Raw genomic sequence first — 25,584 nt, 5'->3', positions numbered from 1 at the left:
TTGGTATTTCTGTTAAAGGAAGGATGTGGGGGCTTTTGACTACATGCATAACATGTGTGGGTGGCAAGGTGGCACAGTGGTTAGCACTGCTGCCTCACAGCGCAAGAGACCCTGATTCAATTCCCGCCTCAGGTGACTCACTGTGTGGAGTTTGCATATTCTCCCCGTGTCTGCGTGGGTTTGCTCCGGTTTCCTCCCACAATCCAAAAATGTGCAGGTTAGGTGAATTGGCCATGTTAAATTGCCCGTAGTGTTAGGTGAAGGGGTAAATGTAGGGGAATGGGCCTGGGTGGGTTGCGCTTCGGTGTGGACTTGATGGGCCTGTTTCCACACTGTAAGTAATCTAATCTAAAATGTCTATCAGGATTTTGCCTGGATTAGAGTATGAGCTAGTGGTTAGTGGTGGCTCAGTGGTTAGCACTGCTGCCTCACAGCACCAGGGTCCTGGGTTCGATTCCCGCCTGTCTGTGTGGAGTTTGCACATTCTGCCTGTATCTGCGTGGGTTTCCTCTGGGTGCTCCAGTTTCCTCCCACACTCCAAAGATGTGCAGGTTAGGTGAATTGGCCATGTTAAATTGCCCACAGTGTTAGTTGCGTTAGTCAGGGTAAATAAAGGGTAGGGGAATAGGTTTGGGTGAGTTTCTCTTCAGAGGGGCGTCGTGGACTTGTTGGGTTGAAGGGCCTGTTTCCACACTGTAGATAATCTAATCTAATCTAATCTATAATGAGTGGTTAGAAACCCTTGTATTATTTTGTCTGGAGCAGCAGAGACTTGATTGAAGTCTGTAAAATTATGAGATGCACTGATGGTGTTGACGGTCAAAACCTTTCTCCTAGAGTTGAAATATCTAATATTCAGAGGCATGCATTTAAGGTGAGAGGGGGAATGTTTACAGGAGACATGGGGGCAAAATATTTACACAGAGCATGGTCAGAGTCTGCAACACGCCACTGGAAGTAAATGTGGAGGCAGATACGATAGGGGTATTTGAGGAACTTTTAGATAAGCACACCAATATTACAATGAATGGGGGGGATATGTACCAAGTGCAGGCTGAGGGGATTAGTTTAATTGAGCACCATGTTCGGCACAAGGCTGGAGGGCCTGTTACTTTTCCGTATTGTCCTATTTCCTGTGTTCCCTCAGACTTTAGTTCCCATTCTGAGTATTTTCAAGGATGAGATTTTCAAAATGTTGGTGAGCTGATGGCTATGATCAGCTTTCACAAGAGAGGAGTGAAGACTTGAGGCAAATCAAGCATAACACAGCATAGAATCATAAAGCCCTTTAGGCATTTCCACTGTTCAATATGTTCATGCCCCTCCTCAACGTTATATTCCCGCTTGGTCCCCATACTCCTCGCTCCCTTTAAAATTGGAAAAATGCATCTTTGTCTTTCTTGAATACATTCAGTGAATTTGCCTCCTTGGTCTTGTGTGATAGTGATTTCTACAGTGTCACTATCTTTTGTACAAAGCAACATGAGCCTAATCTCATTCCTAAACAACCTACACCATACCCTAAAACATGTTCAGGACTCCTCAATTAGGGAAAACAAGATTTCTTCATCTCGTCTGTCCAATCCTGTTAGAACTTCATACCTTTCACACCAATCCTCTGTCATATTTCCAAGTTGCTATAGCTACTGTGCTGTCGTCACCAGTGATTGAATGACATCTATGTGCACCTCTTTCTGATGTTCTTATGAATTTGAAGGCGTGCACTGTACCTTTAAGAGAGAGTGAACGCTGGCAAGTACCTGTCATGTGACTAACTAGCAGGGACAATACGTACAGGAAAATTGAAAGTATGTCACATTTGGCTGTGAAACAACTACTTGAAGTTGGTTGCTATGTTTCCACAACAATTCTAATTTCACTAATCACTTTAAATTATGCCCCAAGATACTAAAACCCAATCGGATTTGATAACATCAAACGAATGTGTCAATCCAATGCTTTAGGGGACAAAAATGAGGCATTTAGAACAGTTGACCAGAGAGCCCAAGGGCACCTACTGCCATACAAAGTGGCCACAGACCTGCTCTCTGAAAGGTACCCTTTTCGTTTGAAACATCTATGCTGCAGAAGACCGAAGATGATCCAGAGAAAATCTACAGACAGAGGAGGTTCGACACCCAAAGATGGCAATTAGTTTTCAAAATTGATTTTGATAGAGTGGGAGGTAGATCAATCGTTAAGACAAAGAAGGCCTACAATTGTAGAAAGTTGTTTAATGTTCTCTTTTGTAGTTAAAAAGTAAAATTGTGACTTAATTTTCTTTAATTGCTGGAATTCGGGTAGTTCTCTGTCACTTGTACTTTAACAGATTATGAGACAAGGTGAGCTTTTCTGTGTGTTGTGTTTAATTAGCAGTAGCAGAAGAAAGAGAAAGTGAGAGAGTGGAAGAGAAAGAGTGAGAGAAGAAAAGGAGAGAGAAAAAGAAAGAAAAGAAACAGAAATGTAGAGAGTCTGAACTTCAGAAGTTGTCACTAACAAAGAGTAGAGAACGTAGGTAATTGCTTACCACAGGATGAAAAAGAAGCCCAAGAGGGTGGAAAGGAGATGGTGTTTCCACTGTGGGAAAGGGGGGCGCATAAAGTCACAGCGCTGGTCGTTAAAGAAAGGCACTGTGGGAAAAGATGTGGCAAAAGAAGCTACGCCAGTGGCATTAGTTAAAGGAAACCTCAATAAATGTCAAGGAGCTGCAGGAGTGAGCACAGCGGAGCAGGGGCTGGGTATGGAGTTAGTGCCTGATCTCTATGAAGAATTTGCCTCTGTGGGTAAAGTTTACTCAGTAAGAACAGGGGGAGAAGGGAAAGAATTTATAAATCTCAGGGATACAGGATCTAACCAGTCTCTAATTGTAAGATATGAACGTATTTGTACACTTTATGACCTGTTACCCGAGAGAGCGGTAAATTGTCGGTCAGGTGGACAAAGATTTAGCGTTCCCCTACGTAAGATCAGGTTGGAGTGCCAACTCAGGACTGGGGAAGTAACAGTGGGAGTGATTGACAGAGTGTTAGAGGAGGACCAGGGAACTGTGGAGTTGAAAGAAAAATACCCTGGAATTTTCCCAGACTGTGTAGTAACAAGATCCCACTACCGTAAGTCACAGCACGAAGCAAAAACTAAAGAGAAAGATGAGGGAGTTGAGGTTCAGTTTGCAGACACCCTATTTGATGTAATGGTGAAGGAACATCCTGAAAAGGCAGAGGGTCAGACAAAGCATTTTGTCCTGAAAGGCTAATGAAAGATGAGACAATAAAAGATACACATGTTGATGTGTAGTCAGAAAAGGACTCAGACAATATTCCTGAGGGATATTATAAGAAAGATAGAGGCCTAAGACGAAAATGGAGACCATGGCAGATTAGTGCAGGGGAGAAATGGGCAGAAGTGCACCAGATTGTGTTGACGGTAGCATACAGACAGGAGGGGTTACAGGTAGCATATAACCTACCTGTAGGAGGTCACCTCGGTGTCCGGAAGACTCAGGCTAAGGTACAAAAACATTTTTATCGACCTGGAATGCACAAGGATGCCATATTGTGTCATGCATGCCAAATGGTAGGTGAGCTACAGGCAGCAGTAAAACCAGCACCTTTGCCACCGATTCCCACATCTGAAGAACCTTTCACGTAGGTTATAATTGAGAGTGTAGCTCCCCTCCCGAGAACTAAAGGTGGGAGCCAGTATTTGCTAACCACAATGGATGTGTCTACCAGATTTCCGGAGGTAATTCCCGTATGGAGTATTAAGGCAAAAGCAGTGGGAGAGAAGTTAGTCACTTTCTTCATGCGGTATGGGCCACCCAGAGCGATTCAGTCAGATCAAGGGTCTAGTTTTACTACTAGGAAGTCGTGGACAGCTTAGGTGTACAGCACTTTAAATCACGTGCATATTATCCTGACTCCCAAGGAGCTTTAGAAAGGTGACATCAGACCCTGCAGACCATGTTGTGATCATACTGTCAGGATTATCCGAATGATTGGGATAAAGGTATCCCATTCGTATTGTTTGCCATTGGAAAGGCTCCATACGAATCTACTCAGTTTACTCCCCTTCGAGTTAATATTCAGATATGAAGTGAGAGGACCTTTGAAATTAATTAAAGAGAACGTGACAGGACCACAGTCAGAGATTTCACACTTTGATTATGTCTCTGAGGTGAGGGTGAGTAAGTGAGTTAGCTAAACAGCATCTAAAAAGGGCACAGCTTAGAATGAAGCAGGTGGCAGATAAAAACTCTGAGATTTGGACATTTTCCTGTGGAGACGACATATTAGTATTGTCACCAGTGATAGGAGATCCCTTCAAAGCCAGGTTTAGTGGTCCCTATCAAACTGAGCATACTTTGAGTCAGATGAACTATCTGGTAAAGATGCCAGAGAGAAAGAACACTGGATTGGGTATGTCATGTGAATATGTTGAAACCCTATTACAATTCAAAGTTTGTGAGAAGATTTGTAGCTCGAATGCTCGTTGTTGTGGTTCTGTTCGCCGAGCTGGGAATTTGTGTTGCAGACGTTTCGTCCCCTGTCTAGGTGACATCCTCAGTGCTTGGGAGCCTCCTGTGAAGCGCTTCTGACATCTTGCCTCCGGCATTTATATTGGTTTGAATCTGCCGCTTCCGGTTGTCAGTTCCAGCTGTCCGTTGCAGTGGCCGGTATATTGGGTCCAGGTCGATGTGCTTATTGATTGAATCTGCGGATGAGTGCCATGCCTCTAGGAATTCCCTGGCTGTTCTCTGTTTGGCTTGTCCTATAATAGTAGTGTTGTCCCAGTCGAATTCATGTTGCTTGTCATCTGCGTGTGTGGCTATTAAGGATAGCTGGTCATGTCGTTTCGTGGCTAGTTGGTGTTCATGGGTGCGGATCATTAGCTGTCTTCCTGTTTGTCCTATGTAGTGTTTTGTGCAGCCCTTGCATGGGATTTTGTACACTACATTGGTTTTGCTCATGTTGGGAACTGGGTCCTTCGTCCTGGTGAGTTGTTGTCTGAGCGTGGCTGTTGGTTTGTGCTGTTATGAGTCCTAGCAGTCCGCAGTAGTCTGGCTGTCAGTTTGGAAATGCTCTTGATGTATGGTAGTGTGGCTTCTTTTGTGTGTGTTGGGGTGGTTGCTTTCGTAGTTTAGGACTTGGTCTGTGTGTGTGGCTTTCCTGTATACTTTGTGGTGAATTCTCCGTTCGGTGTTCTCTGTACCATCACGTCTTGGAATGGGAGTTGGTTGTCCTTTTCTTCCTCTCTAGTGAATCTAGTGCACTCTCTAAAGAAGTTGCATCAAGAGACTATTCAAAAGGGCCACAACACACTGCAGTACACCAGGACTGCAAAAAGAGGAAGAGGAACACCTATACAATGTATTCGCCAAAAACGGATACCCGCGCAATTTCATCAACAGATGCCTAAGGGAAAGACAACGGAATGAGGACATGCCGCAACGCAAAGTACTAGCCACATTACCATTCATCAAGAGCATTTCTGAACTGACAGCAGACTACTGCGACCACTAGGACTCATAACAGCACACAGACCAACAGCCACCCTCAGACAACAACTCACCAGGATGATGGACCTGACACCCAGCATGAGCAAAACCAATGTAGTGTACAAAATCCCATGCAAGGACTGCACAAAACACTACATAGGACAAACAGGAAGACAGCTAACGATCCGCATCCATGAACATCAACTAGCCACGAAACGACACGACCAGCTATCCTTAGTAGCCACACACGCAGATGACAAGCAACATGAATTCGACTGGGACAACACTACTATTATAGGACAAGCCAAACAGAGAATTCCTAGAGGCATAGAGCCAGGGAATTCCTAGAGGCATAGCACTCATCCACAGATTCAATCAATAAGCACATCGACCTGGACCCAATATACCGACCACTGCAATGGACAGTTGGAACTGACAACCGGAAGCGGCAGATTCAAACCACTACAAATGCCGGAGGAAACATCACAGAAGTGCTTCACAGGAGGCTCTCAAGCACTGAGGATGTCACCTAGACAGGGGACGAAACGTCTGCAACACAAATTCCCAGCTCGGCGAACAGAACCACAACACCCTATTACAATAGAGAGAAGGAACTGGAGAAACAGGTGTTAGTTACTGTCCAGCAGTAAGGAACCAAATCCAGATGATGTGGAGTTTGATGTACCTCAAAATACATTAAACAAAGTATGTCCTTGAGGAGTGGGATAGGTTAGTGAACTATCTGTCTCAGGAGCAAAGAACCCAAAATAAAAGGTTTGTAACAGCAGTATGAGGACATATGTAGGAATAAGATAGAGTGGAATAATGCTATTGTGCTTGAGGAAGATGTAAGAAATGGTGTTCCTATGAAGCAACACTCCTATAGGTTTAATCCTTTCATAGCCAGACAGGTCCAGAAGCAAGTGGAGGCCATGCTCAACAAGGATATAATGGAACCGAGTCAGAGTGAGTGGAGTTCTCGAATTGTCTTAGTTCCCAAACCTGACAGGCCTCAATTATTTTGCGTGGACTATCAGAAAGTCAACACCGTTACAAAATCAGACTCCTTCCCACTGCTGAGATTGGAGGACTGGATAGAGAAATTTGGACAAGCCAGTTACATTACAAAGTTGGACTTACTGCATGGTTATTGGCAGGTAACTTTATCAGAGGAAGCAAAAGAAATTTGTGTCTGGAATTAAAAATGCACCTGCCACATTCCAAAGACTCGTGAACAGAGTTGTGGCTGGGTTAACAAACTGTGCGGTCTATTTGGACAATAGAACACAAAACATTACAGTGCAGTCCAGGCTGGTTAGCCCTTGATTTCACGCTGACCTGTGGAACCAATTAGAAGCCCCATATGCTTATCCAATTACCATTTAAATGCCCTTAAAGTTGGCGAGTCTATTACTGTTACAGGCAGGGCATTCCATGTCTATGCTACAGTCTGAGTAAATAATCTATCTCTGACATCTGTCCTATATCTATCACCCCTCAATTTAAAAGCTATGTCCGCTTGTCCTAGCCATCACCATCGGAGGGAAATGGCTAGGCGTCGGCTTTATCTCAGTAGTTACTTCGATTTCACTCTCCCTGTCCACCCTATCTAACCCTCTGATTATCTTATACGTCTCAATTAAGTCATCTCTCAACCTCCTTCTCTTTAACGAAAACAGCCTCAAGTCCCTCAGCCGTTCCTCATAAGACCGTCCCTCCATACCAGGCAACATTCGGGGAAATCTCCTCTGCACCCTTTCCAAAGCTTCCACATCCTTCCTATAATGTGGTGACCAAAAATGTACACAATACTCCAAGTGCAGCTGCACCAGAGTTTTGCACAACTGCAGCTTGACCTCATGGCTCTGAAAATCAATCCCTCTACCAATAAAACCTAACATACCATATGCCTTCATAACAACCCTACCAACCTGGGTGGCAACTTACATGGGTGGACATGGAAACCGATCTTTCTGCTCATCTACATAACCAAGAATCTTATCCTTAGCCCAGTACTCTTTGTTCCTGTTGCTCCTTCCAAAGTGAATCGCCTCACACTCTCCTGCGTTAAACTCCATTTGCCACCTCTCAGCCCAGCTCTGCAGCTTATGTATGTCCCTCTGTAACCTACAACATCCTTCAGCACTATCCACAACTCCACCGACTTTAGTGTCATCTGCAAATTTACTAACCCGTCCTTCCACACCCTCATCCAGGTCATTGATTAAAATCGTGCTGTAGTGAACTTTAGTGAGTCCTGGAAACATCACATGGTACAGTTGGCTGAGCTCTTTGAACAATTAAGAGAAGCAAAGTTGACAATAAACTTACAGCAAACAGAATTCATGAAAGCAGAGGTGACGCCCTTGGGGCATAACATCGGTCATGGAAGGTCGACCCCGAGGAACACAAATGCGAAGGACATTCAGGAAGTTCCACAACCAACCTTGAAGAAAGAGATGCTTCAATTTTTGGGACTAAGCAGATCCTACTGGAAATTTGTTCCAATCTTCAGCAGCGTGGTGTCACCATTAACAGATTTTGTGAAGAAGTGCACAAGGTTTTGTTGGACAGAACAACGCCAGGAGGCATTTGACAATTTCAAAGCAGGATTTTAACCACTGCACCAGTTTTAGTGACACCAAACTCTTTGAAATGCTTCAAAATTGAAAACAATTTTAGTAACATCGGGAGTTGGAGCTGTACTGCTACACGAAGACGACGATGGGATGGAACTGCCAGTTTTCAAAGTAACTCAACACCCACCAGAGAAAACACTCTGTGGCCGAAAAAGAATTATTGAGTTTGGTAATGGCCTTGCGACATTTTAATGTTTATGCCGTGAACAATGATGTCAGAGTGATTTGTATACATGGATCACAATCCTCTTACATTCTTGGAATGCTTTAAGGACAAGAATGTGAGACTGTTTTGTTGCAGTTTTATGTTGCAGACTTTTAATTTACAAATTGTACCTGTTGCTGGTCGTAAGAATGTGACAGCAGATATGTTATTGTGGTTTAAATGGTTAAAGTAGAAATGAGATTGATTAGATACCAATGTCTTTATTTATATATATATATATATACATATGTGTGTGTTTATATGTGTGTGTGCATAGATATATGTACAGTATATGTGTGTATATTATATATGTGTGTGCCTCTCTCTCTCTCTATATATATATATATATATATATAGAGAGAGAGAGAGAGAGAGAGAGAGAGAGAGAGAGAAGTTGATATGAACTTACATTTAAGCACTGTGTATGCCATGATAATAGAGTTAAGAATTAGGAAAAAAAGAAGCTATCTTTTCATTATGATGGTTCCTTTTCTTTCTAAAGGTGAGAGCTGTTATAATGTTGAAGTTGTGTACTGTACCTTTAAGAGAGAGTGAACCCTGGCAAGCACATAGCAGGCACAAAGTGTACTGGAGGATTGAAAGTATGTAACATTTGGCTGTGAAACAACTACCAGAGCTTGGTTGCTATGTTTCCACAATTTGAATTCAGCCAATTAGTTTAAATTATGCCCCAAGATACTAAAACCCAATCGAATGTGAATTTTACCATTTTGACAGCATCGAACCAATGAGACAACTGATGTTTAGGGTTCAAAAGTCAGGCATTTTGAATAGTTAGCCAGAGAGATCAAGAGAACCTACTGCCATACAAACTGCCCACAGATCCGCTGTCTGAAAGGGACCTTTGCATAGGAAACATCTGTGCAGTAGAAGACCTAAAATGATCCAGAGGGAATCCACAGACAGTGGAAGTTTGACACCTGACGACAGAAACTAATTTTGACATTTGTAGGAGTAGGAGGTTTTGACAGAGTAGGAGGTAGAAAAATCTTTAAGACAAAGTAGGCTTGCAGTTGTAGAAAGTTGTTGTTAAATGTTCACTTTTGGAATTAAAGAATAAAATTATCACTGTTTTTTCCTTAAAAAGTGGATTTTGGGTATTTCTCTGTCATTCATACTTTAACAGGTGACAAGACGAGGTGAGCTTTTCTGTGTGTTTGGTTGAATTAACAGAAGCTTTTAGCCCATCTCGTAACACTTATTTATCACACTTTCATGCTTTCACTGAGTCCACCTTCTTCCTTCCAGAGAAAAGAGCCTAACTTCATCATTGCCATGGTCTATTTGAACATTCATCCATTGTTTTTCCTGCCATTTCAAAACATTCTGAACTTTGCTGTGTTTTTTCCTTATGATGCAGTTTTCGATTATCACCATTGGGTGTGGCTTTCCATATAAACATACAGAAAACCCCAAATAAGATCTAAACTAAAATGATAACTCTCCATTTGACAAAAGATCTCATTGTTCTCTTTCTTTCCTTAAGTTAACACAACAACAATTTTCATCCTGTGTCGCAAAAACTGTGGTCTGTCAAAATGTGTCACCCATTACTTGGTAGCCATGGCAACAGTGGATCTACTGGTCATTGTCTTTGACCTAATACTGAGACATCTTCCGATTATCTTTTGGGAACAGTTTGTTTTCCTGTTTAATGTCCCAACGTGTAACATTCATGCTGTCATTCTCTATGCAGTGACTGACTGTTCTGTTTGGTTCACTGTTGCGTTCACTTTTGATCGATTTGTGGCCATTTGTTGCCAGAAACTGAAAAGTACATATTCACTGAGAAAACTGCAGCTGTGGTTTTGGGAACCGTGACTACGCTCAGCTGTTTAAAGAACATTTTCTGGTATTTTATGGTTTCCAATCGGTACTGGCTGGGGAACGACCCCTGGTTTTACAAAAGCATAGTGGCGATTGTCCGGTCTCCAGTCTGGACCACAATCGAGTTTCTCCATCACATTCTCACTCCATGTGTCCCATTTGTCTTGATTCTGTTGCTGAATATTATCACCGTCAGGCACATTTTCGTGACCAGCAGAGCCCGTAAGAGACTCCGGACTCACAGCAGTGGGGAGGACCTAAAGGACACAGAGATGCAGAGTCGAAGGAGATCAATAATTTTCTTATTTGCTCTCTCAGCCAATTTCATTATCCTATGGTCATTGCTCATGGTATATTCGATCTGGAACCGGATGTATAATTTGGGCTATCAGTCTGTATACATGAGGACTTTTGTTCAGGAAATTGGCTTTAGCCTACAGTTAACGAGTTGCTGCACAAACTGTGCCATATATGCCATTGCCCAGAGCCATTTCAGAGAGCATTTGAAAACAATGCTAAGATATCCCTTTCTTCAAATTAGTCAATTATTCAAGTTAATTAAATAATCATTCACAAATCATTCCAGCGTGTTGACGTGTGACTGCGAGGACAAAATGTGAAATGGTCAGGTTGGTCGTAATCTGACATTGAAAAAGGTAACTTCCTTCAGAGGATGTGACATCACTTTATCAGATATTGACACTTTAAGGGGGAAAATGTGTGAACAAAAGCAAGTGGGAATCACACTGTGCCCTAATGCTTAGAACATTAGGGCACAGTACAGGCCCTTCGGCCCTCGATGTTGCGCCGACATGGCGAAACCAATCTGAAGCCCATCTAACCTACACTAATCCATTGTCGTCCACATATTCATTCAATGACAATTTAAAGGGCCTTAAATTTGGCGAGTCGACTACTGTTGCAGGCAGAACATTCCATGCCCTTCCTACTCTCTGAGTAAAGAAACTACCTCTGACATCTGTCCTATATCTATGACCCGACCCCCCCCCCACCCAATTTTAAGCCACAACCCTTGTGCTATCTATCACCATCTGAGGGAAAAGGCTTTCACTGCCCACCCTATCTAATCCTCTAATTACTTTGTAGGTCTCTATTAAGTCACATCTTAACCTTCTTCTGTCTAATGAAAACAGCTTCAAGTCCCTCACCTTTTCCTCATAAGACCTTCCCTCCATCCCAGCCAACATCCTGGGAAATCCCCTCTGCATCCTTTCCAAAGCTTCCACATCCTTCCTATAATGAGGTGAGCAGAACTGTACGCAATACTCCAAGTGCGGCTGCAACAGAGTTTTGTACAGCTGCAACGTGACCTCATGGATCCGAAACTCAATTAACAGCTAACACACTGTACGCTTTCTTTACAGCCCTGTCAACCTGGGTGGCAATTTTCAGGGATCTATGCACATGGACACTGAGATCTCTGCTCATCACACTACCAAGAATCTTACTATTAGCCTAAACTTTGTATTCCTGCTATTCATAACCTAGAGTCAATGCATGTAAGATTCTGTAAATCCCACTTTAAAAATAGAACTAGCCTGATTCAGGATTGTGACACAGACATACTTTAACACTACACCTTTAATTCATTGTTTGAGCTGAGATGACACCTTTTGTTAGAAAATCTGAAGTTGTCCCAGGAGTTCTGGGATATATATACGAACAAACTCAAACTGGGAATATCATTCTTAAAGGTGAAAGATTTAATCTAAGTTTTTTAATATATTTCAGCCGCATGACACTGATGTCATTTGCTATTAATTCTGTGTCGTATGGTCCTGCTCCACAATGGCAGTGCTCCGAAAGCTAGTGCTTCCAAATAAACCTGTTGCACTATAACCTGGTGCTGTGTGATTTTTAACTTTGTCCACCCCAGTCCAACACCGGTTCCGCCAAATCAAGCGTGTATCTCGGTATTCTCCTCAAAAACATTGCGTTTTATCTGTGTGAAGACTGATGAAAAATATTCATTTGGCACTTCTCCAATCTCTTTGGACTCCACACACAAATTTCCTTTACTGTTCTTGACTGGCCCTAATTTTACTCCAGGTGAAGGGCTTTTGCCCGAAATGTTGATTTTCCTGCTCCTCAGATGCTGCCTGACCCTGCTGTGCTTTTCCAGCACCACTCTCATCTTGACTCTAATCTCCAGCATCTGCAGTACCCACTTCTGCCTAATTTTACTCTAGTCTTTCTTTTATTCCTGACATACCTATGGAAAGCTTTAGGGGCTTCCTTGATCCTACTTGTCTCTTCTCAGCTCTCTCTTTAGGTCCTTCCTGACTAACTTGTAACTCTCAAGCACACTAACTGATCCTTTACACCTCATCTTTACATAAGCCTCCTTCTTCCTCTTGACAAGAGATTCAACTTCTTTAGCAAACCATGGACTCCCTCGCTCGACCACTTCCTCCCTGCCTGACAGCCTCGTTTGTATCAAGGACACGCAGTAGCTGTTCCTTGAACAAGCTCTGCCTTTCAATTGTGCCCATCCCCTGCAGTTTCCTTTCCCGTCCTTTACATACTAAATCTTGCCTCATCGCGGGGTGGCACGGTGGCTCAGTGGTTAGCACTGCTGCCTCACAGCAGCAGGGACCCAGGTTCGATTCCAGCCTCGGGCAACTGTCTGTGTGGAGTTTGCACATTCTCCCCGTGTCTGCGTGGGTTTCCTCCGGGTGCTCCGGTTTCCTCCCACAGTCACAGAGATGTGCAGGTCAGGTGAATTGGCCGTGCTAAATTGCCCAAAGTGTTAGGTGCATTAGTCAGAGGGAGATGGGTCTGGGTGAGTTACTCTTCGGAGGGTCAGTGTGGGCTGGTTGGGCTGAAGGGCCTGTTTCCACACTGTAAGGAAATCTAAAAATCTAATCGCATCATAATTGCCTTACCCCCATCGAAAATTCTTGCCCTGTGGTACATCCCTATCCCTTTCCATCGTTAAAGTACATGTCACCGAATTGTGCTCACTATCACCAAAGTGCTCACTGACCTCCAAATCTAACACCTGGTTCATTACCCAGTACCAAATCCAATCTGGCCTTGCCTCTTGTTGGTAGATCCGCATACTGTTACGACGCGGGGTAAACACTTCTGCTAATTTAAACCAGACACACAGAAAAGCTCACCTTGCCTCTGTTAAAGTATGAGTGGGGGGTGATGTGGAAGGGGGTGTTTTGTAGGGGGTGGAGTGTGAGATATGGAAAGGGGGTGTTTTGTGGGGGGGGCAAGGGAAGATATGGAAAGAGGGTTGTTTTGTAAGGGGGAAGGTGGGGGAGATAAGGAAAGGGGAGGTGTTTGGTGAGTGGATGAGTTGGATATAGGAGAAGAGGGTAAGTGGTTGAATAGAGAAACGGTACTGTTATGTGGTGGTAGCGAGGAGTGCGGTGAGGGAGATAAGGAAGGGGCATTTTTTGGAGGGTGGGGTGTGGAATGGAAGTTTTATGCGGGAGTGGGGTGGCGAAGATAGGGAAAGGGAGTGTTTGGTGGGGGATGGTGGTGTGTCGTGGTGTGGAGATAGGTGAACTTGCAGCATGGTTGGTACCTGGCATTTCAATGCTGTGACCATTTCAGAGACACGGATAGAGCAGGGACAGGAATGGTTGTGGCAGGGTCCGGGGTTCAGATGTTTCAGTAAGATGGTAAAAGAGGGCGAGGTGTGGCATTGTTAGTCAAGGGCAGTATTGCAGTGGCAGAAAGGATGTTTGAGGACTCGTCTATTGAGGTAGTTTGGGCTGAGTTTAGAAACAGGACAGGAGAGGTCACCCTGTTGGGAGTTTTCTCTCGGCCTTCAAATAGTTCCAGAGATGTAGAAGAAAGAACAGCAAAGATGATTCTGGATAGGAACGAGAGTAACGGGGTAGTTGTGATGAGGGCTTTAACTTTCCAAATATTTACTGGAAATGTTACAGATCGAGTACTTTAGATGGGTCAGTTTTTGTCGAATATGTGCAGGAGGGTTTCTTGACACAGTACGTGGACAGGCCAACAAGGGGGGAGGCCATATTGGATTTGGCACTGGGTAATGTACCTGGCCAGATGTTAGATTTGGAGGGACGTGGGTACTTTGGTGATAGTGACCACAATTCAATTATGATTACTTTAGCGATGGAAAGGGATAGGTCTACACCAGAGGGCAAGAGATCCAGTTAGGGGAAAGGCAATTACGATGCAAGATTTAGGATGCATAGGATGGGGAAGGAAACTGCAGAGGATGGGACAATTAAAATATGAAGGTTGATGTGGTGTACATGGATTTCAGTAAGGCGTTTGATAAGGTTCCCCACGGTAGGCTACTGCACCAAATACGGAGGCATGGGATTGTGGGTGATTTAGCGGTTTGGATCAGAAATTGGCTAGCTGAAAGAAGACAGAGGGTGGTGGTTATTGGGAAATGTTCATCCTGGAGCTCAGTTACTTGTGGGGTACCACAGGGTCTGTTCTGGGGCCACTGCTGTTTCTCATTTTTATAAATGACCTGAATGAGGGCGTGGAAGAATGGGTTAGTAAATTTGCAGATGACGCTAAGTTCAGTGGAGTTGTGGATAGTGCTGATGGATGCTGTGGGTTACAGACGGACATAGATAAGCTGCAGAGCTGGGCTGAGAGGTGGCAAATGGAGTTTAATGCTCAAAAGTGTGAGGTGATTCACTTTGGAAGGAGTAACAGGAATAAGGTGTACTGTTAAGATTCTTGGAAGTGCAGATGAGCAGAGATCTCAGTCCATGTTCATAGATCCCTGAAAGTTGCCACCCAGGTTGATAAGATTAAGAAAGTGTATGGTGTGTTGGCGTTTATTGGGAGATGGGTTGAGTTTTGGAGCCACGAGGTCATGCTGCAGCTGTACAAAACTCTGGTGCGGCCGCACTTGGGAGTATTGTGTACAGTTCTGGTCACCGCATTACAGGGAGGATGTGGAAGCTTTGGAAAGGGTTCAGAGGAGGTTTCCCGGGATGTTGTCTGGTGTGGAGGGAAGGTCTTATGGGGAAAGGCTGAGGGACTTGAGGCTGTTTTTGTTAGAGAGAAGGAGGTTGAGAGGTGACTTAATTGAGACATGCAACCTGAGGCAGGTTCTTTACTCAGAGAGTGGTAAGGGCGTAGAGTGCCCTACCTGCCAATGTAGTCAACTCAGCCACATTAGGGAGATTTAAACAATCCTTGGATCAGCACATGGGATAGTGGATGGGGGATGGGCTTAGATTAGTTCACAGTTTGGCACAACATCGAGGGTCAAAGAGCCTGTACTGCGCTGGAATGTTCTATGGTCTATGTACTTCTGAGGCTCTGGACAGTGAGAGGCTTTTCCCTCGGATGGTGATGGCGAGCAGGAGGGGACATAGCTTTAAATTGAAGGGGTGATAGATACAGGACAGATGGCAGAGGGAGTTTCTTTACTCAGAGAGTAGTCGGGGGCATGGAACGCACTGCCTGTAACAGTAGTAGACTCGCCAACTTTAGGGGCATTTAAATGGGCATTGGATAGGCATTTGGATGAGAATGGAATAGTGTCAGGTTAAATGGGCTTCAGATTGGTTCCACTGGTTGGCGTAACATCGAGGGCCGAAGGGCCTGTACTGCGCTGTAAGGTTCTGTGTTCTATATTCTCAGGGTGGCAGCCGGTGTCAAGTGGTGTTCCTCAATGCTCAGCGTTGGGGCCAAAACTTTTCACTTTATACATGAACGATCTAGACGAAGGAACTGAGGGCATTCTGGACAGGTAGCGTTGAGGAGGCAGGGAGGCTGCAGAAGGGTTTGGATGGGTTAGGAGAGTGGGCAAGGAAGTGGCAGGTGGAGCACCACCTGGGAAAGTGTGAGGTCAAGCCCTTTGGTCAGAAGAACAGAGGCATGGACTGCTTTCTCAACGGGGAGAGAATTCCAAAGTCTGAAGTGCAGAGAGACTTGGGAGTTCTCGTCCAGGATTCTCTCAAGATAAACCTGCAGGTTGAGTCAGTTGTTAGGAAGGCAAAAGCAATGATGACATTTATTTTGAGAGCATTTGAATATATAAAAGCAGGGATATTGTGTACCGTTCTGGTCACCCCATTCCAGCAAGGATGTGGAAGCATTGGAAAGGGTGCAATGGAGATTTACTAGGATGTTGCCTGGTCTGCAGTGAAGGTCTCGTGAGGAAAGGCTGAGGGATTGGGTCTGTTCTCATTGGAAAGAAGAGGGCTAAGAGGGGATTTTAGAGAGACATACAAGATGATCAGAGAATTAGATAGGGTAGACAGTGAAAGTCTTTTTCCTTGGATGATGATGATGTCAGCTTGTACGAAGGGACATAGCTACAAATGGAGGGGTGATAGATTCAAGATAGATCTTAGAGGCAGGTTCTTTACTCAGAGAGTGGTAAGGGCATGGAATGTCCTACCTGCCAATGTAGTCAACTCAGCCACATTAGGGAGATTTAAACAATCCTTGGATCAGCACATGGGATAGTGTATGGGGGATGGGCTTAGATTAGTTCACAGTTTAGCACAACATCGAGGGTCGAAGGGCCTGTACTGCGCTGGAATGTTCTATGGTCTTATGTACTTCTGAGGCTCTGATCAGGCCATATTTAGAGCACTGTGCGCCCTATGTCTCAGGAAGGATGGACTGGCCCCTGGAGCGGGTTCATAGGAGGTTCACGAGAATGGTCCCAGAATGAGAAGCTTTTGAGGACTCGAGGTTTATACTCGATGGGGTTTAGAAGGAAGGGGGGTGGGGGGGCCTGGACAGAGTGGATGTTGGGAAGGGGGTTTCCATTGGGAGGAGAGAGTGGGACCCAAGGGCACAGCCTTAGAGTAAAGGGATGACCCTTTAGAACAGAGATAAGGAGAAACATCTTCAGCCAGAGAGCGGGGGATCTATGGAATTCATTGCCACAGAAGGCCGTGGGGGGGTCAGGTCATTGAGTATGTTTAAAGCTGGAGATAGATAGGTTCTTGAGGATCAAGGCGATGAAAGGTTATGGGGAGAAAGCGAGAGAATGGGGGGTTGAGAAACGTATCAGCCATGATTTAATGGCGGAGCGGAGCCGAATGGGGGCCTGATTTCTGCTCCTATGGTCTTAAGGCCAAATGCAGGCAAATGGGAGGAATTTCATTGTGAACACTGGGCGGCATAGACAAGTTGGGTCGAAGGGCCCCTTTCCATTCCGTTGACTCTACCTGCATGGCGTTCCCAAGGACAGCATGCCTTGAGAGCCACAGGATTGGTTCAGGACACTGACTCCCTTCACCAGACACCGTAGATGAAGGAAAGGGGTTCTGGGACAGCTGGATATACAGCACTCTATGCCGTGAGGGGTCAGCAGGAAGGACACGGCAGGAGAACGGGTGACCATGCGTCAAGAGGCAAAACGGCAGCAGGTCCAGGAAACCCAGCAGTCCGTGGTGTCTGGCTCAAGGGAAAGCAGTAGAGCCTGAGACCACTCTGGGCAAACAGACTGAGGCCGCTAGGAAGATCCTCTAGATCGGGGAGACAGGACGCCTTCTTGCAGATTTTTTCAGAGAACACCTCTGGGATACCCGCACCCACCAACCCGCGGCTGAACACTTCAACTCCCCCTCCCAATCCATCAAAGGCATGCAGGTCCTGGGCCTCCTCCATTGCCAAACTGTTACCTCCTGGAGGAAGAACGCCTCATATACTACCTTGGGATCTTCCAACCACACGGGACAAATATGGATTTCAACAGCTTCCTCATTTACCCTCCCCCCAGCATTATCCCATTCCCAAGCTTCCAACTCAGCACCGCCCTCCTGACCTATCCATCACCTTTCCCATCCATCCGCTCCACCCTCCTCTCCAACCTATCACCTCCTCCCTCACCTTCATCCACCTCTCGCTTTCTCAGCGACCTTGCCCCCGACTCTACACCCCTCCCATCTATCTCTCAGCATCCCTCTCCCCAAGCCACGAGCCTCCTGCCCGAAACGTCGATTCTCCTGCTCCTCGGATGCTGCCTGACCCTGCTGTGTTTTTCCAGCACCACACCCTCGACTCTGGTTGGTAGATCAGAAAGGTATGAGCAGTGGGTCATCAATACCTCAAGGGATATCCAACCGAGGTGGGCATGTGAGTCAGTTCCTCCCTGGTTGGGCACATCAATGCATGGCCAGAGAAACTTCCGGAAGGGAAGGGGGAACAATGAGAAGTTGTGGTTCATGTGGAAACCAACGACCTGGGATGGGGGCAATGGAGTCTCTGGAGTAGAAACCTCCAGTCTTCACCTGAGTACCAACTTCAGAAATGCCACCTGCACCAGGGGCTTGGCCATTTTTATTGTGGAAGGTGATGCCACTGTTTATGAAAGGGGCCATGTGTAACCCAAGAAGGCACAGACCAGTCAGGTTGGCATTAGTTATGGGAACACCATCACACGATAAGATGAAGAAATAAAATAAATGTCAACACTCAATGGCCGAGATGTCTTTTTTGAGAGAAGGTCATGATTGAGGGATTGCGCTCTCTGAAATCGGGGGCAGAGGATGGTGAAACAGGCCAGAGGCAAAACTGATTCTCTCCGATGTGATGCGAATTTTCGGACCTCTCTTCCTGAAAAGGTAGAGTCATAGAACCCCATTGCCATGGAGACACAGGCCCTTCGGCCCACACTGGTCCGTGCTGACCAAAATGTCCATCCAACGGTAACCCCCATTTCCCAGTACTTGTCCCATATTCTTTCCTATCCAAGTATTGGCCCAAATGCCTTTTAAATGTTATTACTGCCCACGCCTCAGCCACTTCCACTGGCAGCTCGTTCCACACCCACTGTGTAAAAACGTTGCCCCTTTAGTCTTTACTTAAACGGATGCTCTCTAGTCCTCGATTCTGCAATCTTGGGGAAAAGACCCTGTCCATGCCTCGCATACACCTCTATAAAGGTACCCCCTCAGTCTCCTGCACCCGAAAGAAAAATGTCCTAGCTTGTCCAACCGCTCCCTATAATTCACACCCTCGAGTCCTGGCAACATCCTTGTAAATTTCTTCCACACTCTTTCCAGTTTAATAACATCCTTCCTGTAGCAAGGTGACCGAAACTGAACACGATACCCCAAGTGCGGCCTCACCAGTGTCCTGTACAGCTGCAACATAACTTCCCAACTCCTATACTTAATGCTCTGACTGATGAAGGCCAGTGTGCCAAAAGCCTTCTTCACTGCCCTGGGACTCCACTTCCAGAGAACCGTGCACCTGAACTCCAACCTCTAACATCAGGAAGAAGGTACAGATACCTGAACACACGCATCAGCCGGTTTCACAACAGTTTCTCCCCTACAGTTGTTAGAATACTGAATGGACTCACAAACTCTTAATATTCGCCTGGGCCTGTGTTTTTGTTTACCGCTGTTTACCTATTACTTACTCATCAATACGACTTAACTCTGTGATTTGTCTATATTGCTCACAAGACAAACTTTCTCACTGTGCCTGGGTACACGTGACAATAAATTCAATTCAATTCAATCCAATTCAATTTAATTCAATCCCATCCAATCCAATCCAATCCAATTCAATTCAAGTACTCTCCCCCACACTCCGAAAGGGCCTTGACCATTTTCCTGCAGGGGATAGACAGATTATTGTGAAGCGAGGAGTTGTAAGTTTATTGGAGGAGGCAACAATATGTCGCTGCTATAATCAGACCAGCCATCATCTTATTGAGGGGGGCTAGCAGGTTGGGAGGGGAGGCAGTGTGAGAGGCATCCTCCTGACTTTTCGAGTGGAAAGACACACACGCACATGAATTCCTGCGATGCAGCTTTCCTTTATTCGTGAAGCAGGGAAACACGAGCGAACATTCCCGGGCCCACGCACGCCGGCAGAGCCTGATACTCCCAGAGCAAACCCGACCACCTCAGGCGACAGTGAAGCTCACAAGGCAAGAGGGGGGGGGAGTGAAGGGAAGAATGGAGGGGGGAAAGGGGCAGGGGTGTGCGGGGGCTACACCTCGGGGAGGGGAGGGGAGGGATTAATCAGAGACCCGGTATCCGTGGAAGTTCAGGGAGGCTGCCTGCCTCAGCACGGCCCCTTTTTTGAGCTGCACGCTCACATTGTCCCCCTTCTCCAGGAAAATCAGGTCGGTGCGTTCAGAAAACTGAGTGCTGCCCTCCGGCAGGTTGCTGTAGATGGAGCTGACCTCGACGTTGTTCTTCATGAGGGTGACGGAGGTCGCTATCCCTTTGCCTGGGAACGAGGAGTAGACGAAGGAGTAGACGCCTTGGATGGGGCAGGTGAAGATTCCAGTGGTGCTGTTGTAGCCTTCCTCTCGGTTCAGAATAACCTGGTCAAACACGAAGGGGACGCCCGTCATGGTGATATTATCACCTTCCGAGTAGGAGACAGCGAACAGTGCAGCGTGGTGGTCATGGGCCTCTGGCAGAGACAGAGAGACAGAGAGGGAGAGAGAGTGAGCACTTCAATATGAACACACAGCACAAGTCATCTCATCACTGGTTAAAAACACTATCTCACCATCCTCACCCCAATTCTCAGCATTTGGTTCTTTGGGGCTGCACGGCGGCTCAGTGGGTAGCGCTGGTGCCTCCTACTGCCAGGGAGCCAGGTTCGATTCCAGCCTCAGCAACTGTCTGTGTGGAGTTTGCATATTCAATCCCAGTGTCTGCATGGGTTTCCTCCCACAATCCACAGATGTAAAGGTTAGGGTGGATTGGCCGTGCTAAATTGTCCCCGTGGTGCCCAGGGATGTGCAAGTTAGGGTGGATTGGTCGTGCTAAATTGTCCCCGTGGTGCCCAGGGATGTGCAGGTTAGGGTGGATTGGTCGGGCTAAATTGTCCCCGTGGTGTACAGGGATGTGCAGGTTAGGGTGGATTGGCCGTGCTAAATTGTCCCCGTGGTGCCCAGGGATGTGCAGGTTAGGGTGGATTGGTCGTGCTAAATTGTCCCCGTGGTGTCCAGGGATGTGCAGGTTAGGGTGGATTGGCCGTGCTAAATTGTCCCTGGAGTGCCCAGGGATGTGCAGGTTAGGGTGGATTGGTCGGGCTAAATTGTCCCCGTGGTGTCCAGGGATGTGCAGGTTAGGGTGGATTGGCCGTGCTAAACTGTCCCCGTGGTGCCCAGGGATGTGCAGGTTAGGGTGGATTGGCCGTGATAAATTGTCCCCATAGTGCCCAGGGATGTGCAGGTTAGGGTGGATTGACCATGCTAAATTGTCCCCGTAGTGCCCAGGGATGTGCAGGTTAGGGTGGATTGGCCGTGCTAAATTGTCCCTGTAGTGCCCAGGGATGTGTAGGTTAGGGTGGATTGGTCGTGCTAAATTGTTCCCGTAGTGCCCAGGGATGTGCAGGTTAGGGTGGATTGGCCGTGCTAAATTGTCCACATAGTGCCCAGGAATATGCAGGTTAGGGTGGGTTGGCCGTGCTAAATTGTCCCGTAGTGCCCAGGGATGTGCAGGTTAGGGTGGATTGGCCGTGCTAAATTGTCCCTGTAGTGCCCAGGGGTGTGCAGGTTAGGGTGGATTGGCCGTGCTAAATTGTCCCGTAGAGCCCAGGGATGTGCAGGTTAGGGTGGATTGGCCGTGCTAAATTGTCCCATAGTGCCCAGGGATGTGCAGGTTAGGGTGGATTGGCCATGCTAAACTGTCCCGTAGTGCCCAGGGATGTGCAGGTTAGGGTGGATTGGCCATGCTAAACTGTCCCCGTAGTGCCCAGGGATGTGCAGGTTAGGGTGGATTGGCCGTGCTAAATTGTCCCTGTAGTGCCCAGGGATGTGCAGGTTAGGGTGGATTGGCCATGCTAAATTGTCCCCGTAGTGCCCAGGGATGTGCAGGTTAGGGTGGATTGGCCGTGCTAAACTGTCCCCGTAGTGCCCAGGGATGTGCAGGTTAGGGTGGATTGGCCGTGCTAAATTGTCCCCGTAGTGCCCAGGGATGTGCAGGTTAGGGTGGGTTGGCCATGCTAAATTGTCCCGTAGTGCCCAGGGATGTGCAGGTTAGGGTGGGTTGGCCATGCTAAATTGTCCCCGTAGTGCCCAGGGATGTGCAGGTTAGGGTGGATTGGCCGTGCTAAATTGTCCCCGTAGTGCCCAGGGATGTGCAGGTTAGGGTGGATTGGTCGTGCTAAATTGTCCCTGTAGTGCCCAGGGATGTGCAGGTTAGGGTGGATTGGCCGTGCTAAACTGTCCCGTAGTGCCCAGGGATGTGCAGGTTAGGGTGGATTGGCCGTGCTAAACTGTCCCGTAGTGCCCAGGGATGTGCAGGTTAGGGTGGGTTGGCCATGCTAAATTGTCCCCGTCGTGCTCAGGGATGTGCAGGTTAGGGTAGGTTGGCCGTGCTAAATTGTCCCCGTCGTGCTCAGGGATGTGCAGGTTAGGGTGGACAGGCCGTGCTAAATTCCCCATCGTGTTTTCGGAATGTGTAGATTAGTTGCATTAGGCAGGGGTAAATGTAAGAAAACGGAGTAGGGGAATGGGCAGAGGGTTAGTGTGGACCTGTTGGACCCAATGGCCTGTTTCCACACTGTTGGGATTCTGTGATGATTTGGCTGCTCTGGTGTCGCACGCGCCCAGCTGAGCACCTCTTCAATGTTGTGACTGTTTCTGTTTCTCCCAGCCAGCAGCGAGTTCCAGTCTCCCATCCCAATCTGGGTGAACTTTCTATCCATCCTGCTCACCAATGCCTTTACCAAATGGGCTGTGTTTCTCCCCTGTCTGTGCTCCTTGTGATTTTGCACATCTCCCCAGCACGATCCCCTTCCCAGGTAAACAACCCCTCTGTCCAATGTTTCTTCAGAACTGCGACTGTCCAGCACCAGCTGCATCCTACTATGTGTCCCTTTCGCCAGTGCGGTCCCATCCCCATTGTAATGTGCACTCCACAATTGCACACTAGTTTCTAACTGTGGCCTCGCCAATATTTCGTACAATTCCAGCATTAGCTTCCTGTCCTTCAACTCTTGGCGATTAAAGACAATTATCCTAACTGCTTCTGCACGACTTTATCTCCCTTTCCTTTCAGGGACTGGTGTACATGAGTTCCCTTAGTGCTCGCCCGATCATGTGCTCCCTTGGCCTGCTCACGCTGATCGAGTCTGAACTTCATCAGTGCATCCGTATCTGCTTCCAGTGAGAAATTGAACTGCACTTGCCGTACACGTTGGCAAGAGCAGCTCAGAGGGTCGGGTTCCTGCAAACGAGTAACTCACCTGCTGACTCCCCAGAACCTTACCCGCAAGTCGGGAGAGAGAGGGAAAGCACCCCAGCCCCTCCAGCTTGCCCTAATGGGGGTGGGGGGTACGTATCCCATACCTTCCAAGGATAAAGTGGCCTCTCTCTGACTGGCATCCACACCGTCATCGGTGGCTCAGGATCAACAAGACACACCGCAGACACATGCACTTTGCAAACCCACAACAACCACCGTCCAGAAGGAACGTGCTTCCCTGGCCATTTCCAGATCCGGATTTGGGAATTCCATCGCTGTCTCTTCGCCAGATCACAATCCTGGAACTGCCCTCCCGGCAGGGTGAGACTGCAGGGGGATCAAGAAGGCGCTCAACTAACCACCCAACCCCCATCCATCACCATCCCAACTTCCGAAAGGGCGGGGAGTGGGGGAGTGGGTGCGACGAGGGATTGGAGAGAAATGCTGTCCCAGTCATCGAGCAAAAAAATGACAGAAAACTCCGCAGAACGCCCCCATATCCTCCAAGGTGTTCAGTGGGCACACCAAGATTTAAGACTCTATCATAGAAAATGATAGAATCCCGAAAGTAAGGAAACAGGTCCTTTAGCCCAACATTCCCACATCGACCCTCCGAAGAGAAACCCGCACAGACCCATTCCCCGCAACTCTACATTTACAACCTATTAATGCACCCTGGGCACGATGGGACAATTTAGCACGGCCAACCCACCCTAACCTGCACATCACTGGGCACTATGGGACAATTTAGCACGGCCAATCCACCCGAACCTGCACATCCCTGGGCACTATGGGGACAATTTAGCACGGCCAACCCACCCTAACCTGCACATCCCTGGGCACTATGGGACAATTTAGCACGGCCAACCCACCCTAACCTGCACATCCCTGGGCACTACGGGACAATTTAGCACGGCCAATCCACCCTAACCTGCACATCCCTGGACACTACGGGGACAATTTAGCACGGCCAACCCACCCTAACCTGCACATCCCTGGGCACAATGGGGACAATTTAGCACAGCCAACCCACCCTAACCTGCACATCCCTGGGCACTACGGGAAAATTTAGCACGGCCAATCCACCCTAACCTGCACATCCCTGGACACTACGGGGACAATTTAGCACGGCCAATCCACCCTAACCTGCACATCCCTGGGCACTACGGGGAAAATTTAGCACGGCCAATCCACCCGAACCTGCACATTCCTGGGCACTATGGGAGAATTTAGCACGGCCAATCCACCCTAACCTGCACATCCCTGGGCACTACGGGACAATTTAGCATGGCAATACACCCTAACCTGCACATCCCTGGGCACTACGGGACAATTTACCATGGCAATACACCCTAACCTGCACATCCCTGGGCACTACGGGACAAGTTAGCATGGCAATACACCCTAACCTGCACATCCCTGGGCACTACGGGACAATTTAGCACGGCCAATCCACCCTAACCTGTACATCCCTGGGAACTACAGGAACAATTTAGCATGGCCAACCCACCCTAACCTGCACATCCCTGGGCACTACGGGGACAATTTTGCACTGCCAATCCATCCTAACCTGCACATCCCTGGGCACTACGGGACAATTTAGCACGGCCAATCCGCCCGAACCTGCACATCCCTGGGCACTACGGGGACAATTTAGCACGGCCAATCCACCCTAACCTGCCCATCCCTGGGCACTACGGAGACAATTTAGCATGGCCAATCCACCCTAACCTGCACATCTCTGTGTACTACGGGAAAGTTTAGCAGGGCCAATCCACCCTAATCTGCACATCCCTGGGCACTACGGGACAATTTACCATGGCAATACACCCTAACCTGCACATCCCTGGGCACTACGGGACAATTTAGCATGGCAATACACCCTAACCTGCACATCCCTGGGCACTACGGGACAATTTAGCACGGCCAATCCACCCTAACTTGTACATCCCTGGGAACTACAGGAACAATTTAGCACGGCCAATCCACCCTAACCCGCACATCCCTGGGCACTACGGGGACAATTTAGCACGGCCAATCCACCCTAACCTGCACATCCCTGGGCACTACGGGACAATTTAGCACGGCCAATCCACCCTAACCTGCACATCCCTGGGCACTACTGGACAATTTAGCATGGCCAATCCACCCTAACCTGCACATCCCTGGGCACTACGGGGACAATTTAGAACGGTCACTCCACCCCAACCTGCACATCCCTGGACACTGCGTGAC

The 25,584-nt window shown here is 47.3% G+C and overlaps 1 protein-coding gene across 1 annotated transcript in view; it reads right to left on the bottom strand.

Moving 5' to 3' along the window:
• Positions 1 to 19,939: 19,939 nt before the first annotated feature.
• LOC122547596 (complement C1q subcomponent subunit C-like) overlaps positions 19,940 to 25,584 on the bottom strand; it is a 29,936-nt gene continuing 24,291 nt past the window's right edge. The window contains exon 4 of the mRNA XM_087985281.1: positions 19,940 to 20,563. Coding sequence (XP_087841407.1) covers positions 20,160 to 20,563 — 404 coding nt within the window. The 3' untranslated portion in view covers positions 19,940 to 20,159. The remainder of the gene's footprint in view (positions 20,564 to 25,584) is intronic.

This window comes from Chiloscyllium plagiosum, unplaced genomic scaffold, assembly GCF_037043375.1.
Source record: "Chiloscyllium plagiosum isolate Xiang-an unplaced genomic scaffold, Cpla_swu_hap1 HiC_scaffold_51, whole genome shotgun sequence".
Taxonomy (NCBI): Eukaryota; Metazoa; Chordata; class Chondrichthyes; order Orectolobiformes; family Hemiscylliidae; genus Chiloscyllium; species Chiloscyllium plagiosum.
Note: the sequence above shows the minus strand (reverse complement) of the source record. Positions and strands in the feature narration are given on the sequence as shown.